The sequence below is a fragment of the Salvia hispanica genome, chromosome 4, assembly GCF_023119035.1.
Source record: "Salvia hispanica cultivar TCC Black 2014 chromosome 4, UniMelb_Shisp_WGS_1.0, whole genome shotgun sequence".
NCBI lineage: Eukaryota > Viridiplantae > Streptophyta > Magnoliopsida > Lamiales > Lamiaceae > Salvia > Salvia hispanica.
This window is the reverse complement of record NC_062968.1, coordinates 37005148-37013550: the sequence shown is the minus strand read 5'-3', so window position 1 is coordinate 37013550 and position 8403 is coordinate 37005148. Positions and strand designations below refer to the sequence as shown.

General features: G+C 40.3%; 2 protein-coding genes across 2 annotated transcripts; one reads left to right on the top strand and one right to left on the bottom strand.

The window, feature by feature from the left end:
- Positions 1-1022: 1022 nt before the first annotated feature.
- LOC125224104 (UDP-glycosyltransferase 73D1-like) lies at positions 1023-2718 on the top strand. The gene has a single exon (XM_048127449.1). It carries the CDS (start codon positions 1155-1157, stop codon positions 2595-2597), a length of 1443 nt encoding a protein of 480 aa, XP_047983406.1. The 5' UTR covers positions 1023-1154; the 3' UTR covers positions 2598-2718.
- Positions 2719-6184: 3466 nt separating this feature from the next.
- Positions 6185-7092, bottom strand: LOC125185652 (thaumatin-like protein 1). The gene is made up of 2 exons (XM_048082213.1): positions 7050-7092; positions 6185-6852 (listed from the first exon to the last, which is right to left on the bottom strand). Exons 1-2 carry the CDS (start codon positions 7090-7092, stop codon positions 6185-6187), a joined length of 711 nt encoding a protein of 236 aa, XP_047938170.1.
- Between the last annotated feature and the right edge of the window lie 1311 nt (positions 7093-8403).

Sequence of the window (8403 nt, the reverse complement as noted above, 5' to 3'; positions counted from 1 at the left end):
AAAACATTAACACAAAGATTGAAAATAGTTTTAACTAAAGAACAAATATAACAACCTAATATAGGAAAATTAGTAAAAGTTCAGATTTTATAAAGTATTTAAAGGTATTATTTTGATGATAAGAAAGAAATATGAATTGATAAACTAAAAGAATAAAAAATGAAAAAAGTATGCTCTTGTTGAGGATTGATCCTTAGACCTCTTAGAAAAAAGTCAACACACAAACCATTAGACCACTCCATTTTATATGCCATTTATTGAAAACAAAGTATATTTCTACACTCTACGGAGGGGGCGGATATACTATTTTCGGCTCGATTCAAGGGAAAGTTTAGGCTCTCCGAATGGCCGGGAAGGGGCGACCGCCCCCTCATGCCCCCCCCTAAATCCGCCACTGGGTAGATAGATGTAAGTAACCAACGTGTAGGCAAAGGCAAGCCAAAGAAATATCGAGGCATGATCAAGTTTGTATATATAATTGAACATCTCTATTTTTTCTAGTACGTTTAGAAAAAGAGGATGCCCGAAATAGAGAATATTTGAAGATTGTCTTATCATAGAAAATTATCGAGAATCGGCGAGAAAAAAAACCTTTGTCATATAGTAAGACTAAATCATGGAGTACCACCTTTTTAAAATTACACTCCGATCCTTATTAACTTTTTATATAAAAAACATAATGAATTTAATAAATCGATTTTGAGAGGTTCGCAATTTAAAATCTTATTTACTTAGGGTTTAGTGGTACTATTCAATTAAATCTTTGCATTCACATTTTATTATAAAAATGAAGTCCACACTCTACTAACTTATTTCTCCATTTATCTTCACAAAATTTAACAATTTCTTAAAATCGAGGCGAGTCAAAATAGAACATGCCATATTCAATAAATAATTTATTCTAGAATCAGACGACTTAAAATTATGTCGGTATATAAACGTAAACCCCGGTGCTGGCAAAGCTGGACTTGAGTGCAGCAATACTATGAACAATACTATGTAGTACCGAATTGAGTCAATCAACTCAGCCTAGTCAAGCTCACTTTGATAGACTGGAAGCAACTTCCTAGAAATCCAATACCAATCTTGTTAATCCATTATACCATTATAAATACCATATATACACATACAGTTGCAGTTGCAGTTGGAGATCAATGGCAATTGCTCAGCTTCACTTCGTGCTGGTCCCACTGCTCGCTCAAGGCCACATGATCCCCATGATCGACATGGCCAGGCTTCTCGCGGAGCACGGCGTCACCGCCAGCCTCGTCACCACGCCTCACAACACCCCACGCTTCGCCAAGAGCATCCAGCGCGCCCGCGCCGCCGGCCTCCTCATCAACCTCATCGAGCTCCCCTTCCCCTCCCTCGAGGTCGGCCTCCCCCCTGGCTGCGAGAATCTCGACAGCCTCCCCTCCCGCGACCTCATCCGCCATTTCTACGCCGCCCTCCACATGCTCCAGGCCCCCCTCGAGCACTTCCTGGCCCACCACGACCCCCCTCCCAGCTGCATCATCTCCGACAAGTGCCTCTCCTGGACCTCCGCCACCGCCCAAAAGTTCCGCATCCCGCGCCTCGTCTTCCACGGCATGTGCTGCTTCTCCCTCCTCACCTCCCACAATCTCAAACTCCACAGCCCCCACCTCGCCGTTCAATCCGAATGGGAGCCTTTCCTCATCCCGGGCCTGCCCGTCCGCGTCGAGATAGCCCGCGCCCACCTCCCCGGCTCCTTCGTGGCCCTCCCCGACCTCGACGACATCAGGGAGCAAATGCACCAGGCGGAGTCCGACGCCTACGGCGTCGTCGTCAACACTTTCCCCGAATTGGAGGCCGGCTGCTGCGAGGGGTACCGGAACGCGATGAACAAGAAGGTCTGGTGCATCGGGCCGGTATCCCCGTGCAACCGGGATTCCAAGGACAAATTCGAGAGAGGGAACGAGGCTTCGATCGAGGAGAAAAAGTGCTTGGAGTGGCTGGATTCGAAGAAGGAAAAATCAGTGGTGTACGCGTGCCTGGGGAGCCAGTGCAGGCTGGTGGGGGATCAGCTGAAGGAGATAGGGCTAGGGCTGGAAGCTTCCAAGCATCCGTTTGTTTGGGTGATAAGCAGATACGGGGAGATGGAGAAGTGGGTGGAGGGGTTCGAGGAGAGGACAAAGGGGAGGGGGCTGGTGATAAAGGGGTGGGCGCCGCAGCTCCTCATCTTATCCCACGCCGCGGTCGGGGGATTCCTGACGCACTGCGGGTGGAATTCGACGATCGAGGGGGTGTGCGCAGGGGTGCCGATGCTGACGTGGCCAATGTTCGCGGAGCAGTTCGTGAATGAGAAGCTGATCGTGGATGTGTTGAGGATAGGGGTGCGCGTGGGGGTGCAGATGCCCGTGAGATGGGGCGAGGAAGAGAGGGTGGGAGTTGTTGTGAGGAAGGGGCAGGTGAAGGAGGCGGTGGAAGTGTTGATGGAGGGTCAAGATCGCCGGAGGAGGGCTCGGGATTTAGGAGTTATCGCCATGAGTAAGATGGAAACGGGAGGATCTGCTCAACGTAATATCGCGCTTCTCATTCAGGATATTCTCCACCAATCACGTCTCATTTCAAATTGATGTCTCTTATTGTACAAAACCTTATTTTGGGAACATATATAACTACCCAAATTTGTCATAAAAGAGACTATAAATTTTGTAATTTGTTTGACCTACTGAAATAAGTAAAAGTTTCATCTTACACGATTGCATACAAATAAATACTTTATCCGCGTCCGCTATTAATTGTCACACTTTGATTGGACACGAGTTTTAATAAATGTAATAATAAAATGGTTGGAAAAGTTATATAATGTGAGTCTTACTTTTATATTGTTTTATAATAAAATGTGAGTAAAATGAATTAATGGAATGTGGAGTTCATTACTAAAAGTAATAAAAAGTAAATGTGACAGGTATTAATGTACGGATCAAAAAGGAAACCAATGACAAGTAATGACGAACGGAAGGAGGAACTAAATTGGTCACTATCTTTATGTTCTTTTTCCAAAATAATTTCGGGTACATCTTCCCCATCTTGAGGACATATGTCACACTCCCACAATATCTCAAAAGGAAATTTCAGTATATCAAAACTTCTATCATGTTCAGAGTCAATGAACTTCTAAACTGAGAACACAATCCTGTACTAAAATGCAACCTCTTAAGCTACCCTTGATATGAGGATGGTCGTGATATTCCTAGCCATCTTACATAGAAAGGACTAGTACAATTTTCAGCTTCGCCCCATGAAGAATATCGAAACTATTCTTTGCACCAGGACTTGTTCGAATTGTCGATTGCAATAGACGTTTGATATTGTCCGCTTTGGGCCCACCTCACACGGATTTATTTTTGGGTTAACCCCCAAAAGGCCTCAAACAGATTGGGGTTGGACATGATTTATGTACACCTTCCAACTTCCCTCAGACTCCCGATGTGGGATGTGTTTTGTACTCAACAAACCTCTCCCTCAAACCAGATCATATCGGGAACAGACAGACGCAGTTGACACATCGAGACATTACGGGCCTGACTCGAACTTGAGTCATCCTTGGGCCCACTTGACCTGGCTCTGATACCACTTTATGTCCAGAGAGAAAATCACGCTATGACAAAATTTGCATCCCTCGTTCTCCCATATGACCAAGCCTCATATGCCATAGCTTTGTCATATTCTCAGCTGGAATCTCAGATGATGCAATATCAGCAGAGCCTGTCACGATGGAACTTCTAAGAATATACAAAGTACCACGTTTCAAGGCCGTTAGAACCACCTTTGAAACTTTCATAATATGCATTACTCCATCTTCACCTCTAAAACTGAGTCCCTTACTATCAAAGGTACTCAGTGATATCAGATCATCTGTAGAATATGCCTGACATCGTTCAAGGTGCAGAACACCCCATCATGCGTCCTTATTCTAATAGAGCCAATGCCAACCACCTTGCAGACAGCACTGTTGGCTATGGAAATATTGCCCAATCTATCTGCTCATAAGTGGTGAAATACTCTCCGTGCGGACATAGATGACACGATGCTCCTGAGTCAAGAATCACCATTTCATGATAGTGTAGTTGTTCATCTGTGACTAGCGCCAACCTTTCTTCAGAATTCGTGTCATCAGTTTCTGCAACAGTTGCAGAACCGTTAGCATCCTCTTTCTTGCCTGTTTCTTCTTCTTCTTCTTTGGACAAGCATACATTCAGTGCTCTGGTTCTTTACAATACCTACAGATGTCGCCGGGCTGAGGACCTTTTGAGTTTGACTTCTTCTTTCCAGATTTCTTTTGTCTCGTAGCAGATATTCTCGATGCTTGACTTTCTGTGGCTGAACTAGTCGCATGCTGCCGATCTTCTTTCTCAGTCATAAAAGATTCAACGAAATTTTCATACGACTCAGGCAAAGAAACTAACAGAATTAAAACATCATAATCATCTTCTACTTTAACATCAACATTGCGCAAATCCAGCAAAATTTTGTTTAAATTTTTCCAGATGATCCCGAAGGGGCATACCTTCCTGCATGTAAAATCGAAATAGACGTTGCTTCAGGAGCAACCTATTGGTTAGATACTTCGTCATGTATAAACTCTCCAACTTCGTCGAGAAGGCAGCCGAAGTTTCCCGATCACAACTTTGATGATAACTCGTCAGATAGGCACATCATGATTATCGAGTGGGCCATTTCATCTAGGGTTATCCACCCATCATCATTCTCATCTGCCTTCTTCGTCTTTTCTTTTTCCGTTAGCGGCACCCACAATCCATGCTGCTTCAACAAAGATCACATCTTGATCTGCCATAAACCGAAACTATTTCTCAAGTGAATATGTCGATCTTCACGTTCAGAGCAGACATCTTGATCGATTAACACAAAAACCCTAACAAATGCGGAATTCAAAACCCTGGTCAAAATTAGGCTCTAGATATCAGTTGTTCGGATTGTCGACAACAACAAACATTTGATATTGTCCGCTTTGGTCAAGCACGCACGGATTTATTATTGGGTCACCTCAAAAGACCTTAACAAATTGAGGTTGGACAGGATTTATATACACCATCCAACTTCCCTCAGACTCCCAATGTGGGATGGATTTTGTACTCAACATGGCTCATATTGTGTAGCTTTTCCATGATGTAGAGAGTAATCTCTGACAAATCTAGCACATTCTTATCATCTTCATCAATAACCTCCAAACATACACATATGCCTTCCTTGAAATCTCCTAGTCTGTGTGAAACATTGGTCTGAACAGTTGATATTTATGTGTGATCCTTAACATTCATATCTTTATAGTACAACTCAAATAAGACAAACATTGACTTGCTCAACTCTTTCACTAGGGGCAATCTCAACGGGCCCCAAAACTAACCGATGACGATGACACTATTTTGGGGCGGTTCCGCCACGGATTTATGTTATTTTACTTTATTTGATAACACAAAAATTAACAACAAAAAAGAAGATGAGTATGGTGAAAATAATTGTGACGGAATTTAGGGCTGAAGTTGGGGCTACCGCTAAAGTGTAGGGAAAAAATGTGTTGTGCTGGATTTTGGGGGTGGGTTTTGGGGCACTGTCGTTGGTTTTTTTCAGTGTCTAGAGTTGATTAACATTTGTACATGACATGTTATAGTTAGCCTTGGTAGCTCCAGGAAAATAGAAAAATATTATTATAATAGATAGAAAAATATTACTTTATACAATAATACGTTTTATTACTCCATCCGTCCCACCACAAGAGAATCACTTTTTCCTTTTAGAATGTCCCACCTAAAATGAATCATTCTTCTTTTTAGCAAAATCTCATTTCTCTTACTTTATATTCTTACCTATTTTATTTGCTCATCACTGATCATCTACTTTTCTCTGTCTCATATTTTACACTCTCTTTTCACTTAACTCTTTAAATATCAAATTTTTTAAATTTCGTGCCTAAAATAAACGCATCGCTTATGGCGTGTGGGGGGAGTATAAATTGTTATAACCCATACTTTTAGTTTAATTTAAAATACCTTTTTTTTTCTTCTGATTACCTTTCTCTATTTTATACGTGTGTTATAAAAGAAAACCTTTAACAACTCAATTCAATTCCCTTAATTAGTGGATGATGGCCATAATATCCATCTTGCCATTAAACTTTATTCCAAATTAAACACAATTTTCATGGGCAGAATGTAACAAGATAATTGTTCCCAGTTGGGCATGTAAATGTGCTGGTTCTATCATCATAAGCATAGCTATAAGCCTGTGGGCATCGCGACTTGAATATCTGAGAGAAGCTCGAAGGCGTGCACGTAGCCGGAGTGCTATACGCGCCAGTGCAGCAATACTGCGGCTTATTGAATGCCAGGCATGCGCTCTTACAACCAACCACCGAGCCGTTCTGCCCCCTCACGACCAGCTCCTTGGGGCAGCCGTTGTTATTGATATCGACCGGGCAGCTCGTGGACGGACAGTTTCCACTGACTGGGGTCACCTTAACGGGTAGATTGAATCCGTCGACAAGGCTCACGTCGTAGAAGTCTTTGCCTTGGTCTCCTGCTAATGTGAATTCCACCAACGTAGCGGGAGGCGTGCCACCAGCGCCGTTGCATTCGATTTTGCCTGAGTTGCAATCACCGCTTTGGCATGTAAACCTTCCTGAGTTGGAGCATTGGAATCGGGCCCAGATTCGACCAGACCATGGAGCCGGAATGGTCAGAGCTTTTGAAGCCTGCGATGGTAGCTCGAACCCGGTTAGGACTGGTGAACCGGTTCCTGTTAAAGCTGCCGGCCATATTGTAAATGGACAATTGTTTCTCACAGTGAATACAGCCGAATCAACGACCCCTGCAACATGTTTTTATGATTTTAGCTTTACTGGGAAATTGTACAACAAAATTAAGCGGATTTATCCAAATTTATGCATTAGTAACGTTTATACATGAGAACTCCAATAAAATGTGTAATACTAGTAGATTTTCTTGCTATAAATAAATAAATACTCTATAATTAAGGATAAAGATATTATCCATTACATGAAAAACAACATATCGTCAGAAGAAGGGGAGTCAAGATCTTAATATCCATTATTAAAGATTACTTCAACGGTAGCTAGTTAATTTGTTATTGAATTTGAATTCAGTTGTTATGTAAATTGTGTAATGTGACATATATATATAGTGTCGATAAAGGCGTTCTAAGCACGCCCAATAAAAGCTGCATTCTCCAATCAAAATATGTAAAATCATGTTTAATTTCATATCTAGCATGAAATATGAATGAAATATGAATGTAACTGCTTCCTGCCTTATTTACATATTTGACAAAAATTGGGACAAAAATTATGATTTTTTGGCTAAATTTTGGTTTGTGTCGCAACTTTGGAAATTCATAGTAAAATCAATGCATTTTAAAATTTTCTCATTTTTTATCATGACGAAATATTTCAATTTCTTATTTGCAATATATTGTTGATCTGATGTACACATGTTTAAAATTGATAACATATATGGTTGAGTTATTTGGTACGTGATAAATAAAAATAATGGAGTATAATTCACTTGCAGTTTCTTCCTCGCATAATTTTTGAAATGCCACATTACATATAATTTCCTAAAAAATTTGACCTCGTGCGTATCGCACAAAAATGTTAGGTACATAATTATTATGACCAATTTCAAACACTGGATTTGATTTATCATTATAATTTTTATAGATGACATCTGACATTGATGAGGTATGACTTAACGTTAACGGAGATATTGTGTTACTTAACGTATTCATAGTATATTAGCATGTGTATGAATTGACCTAAGGATAGAGTGGTAATATCTTAACCCCAAGGTCTCAAGTTTGAGTCTACCGTGATACGGACATCAAGTTTGTGTTCATTTTTCTATATTAATAAAAAAGAACAATGTTGTTAAAAACTTAAGAGCAATAAAATGACTTTATAAACGAAATTTTAATGAAACTAAATTACGTAGAATTTGTAGACAAATATAAGTTTTTAAAATTGAAATTATAAGATTATAAGTGATAACCATAAAATAATAAAAAGACATTTAAAATTCTAACAAATATTACAGAAACATCACTATTTGTCGACCGGGATAGAAATATTCACAAGGCAAGAGAAATGTTGATAATGTGTACGGTTACCAATGGCAAAAGATAAAAGATTTTTTTACAAATTCCTAAATGATTGAACTGTCCATTTATTATTATATGCATATTTTTAATGAATGTTTGATTTCCAACATAACTTTTTGCTAGAACTTCAAATTGGATGGTTGTCATTATATGTGGCACAACAAAAACTAGGTTTTCATTACTGTTATAATGGATAAGAGATTTCATCAGTTTTCTTCAAAAATTAAATAGAACTAATCTTTAAAT

Excerpts from the sequence above, each read along its gene's own strand:
- LOC125185652 (XM_048082213.1), bottom strand. The coding sequence starts at position 7,092 with ATGGATATTAAGATCTTGACTCCCCTTCTTCTGACGATATGTT. Across the intron at positions 6,853-7,049 it reads CCTTCTTCTGACGATATGTT|GGGTCGTTGATTCGGCTGTA; the intron begins GTTTTTCATGTA and ends AACATGTTGCAG.
- LOC125224104 (XM_048127449.1), top strand. The coding sequence starts at position 1,155 with ATGGCAATTGCTCAGCTTCACTTCGTGCTGGTCCCACTGCTCGCTCAA.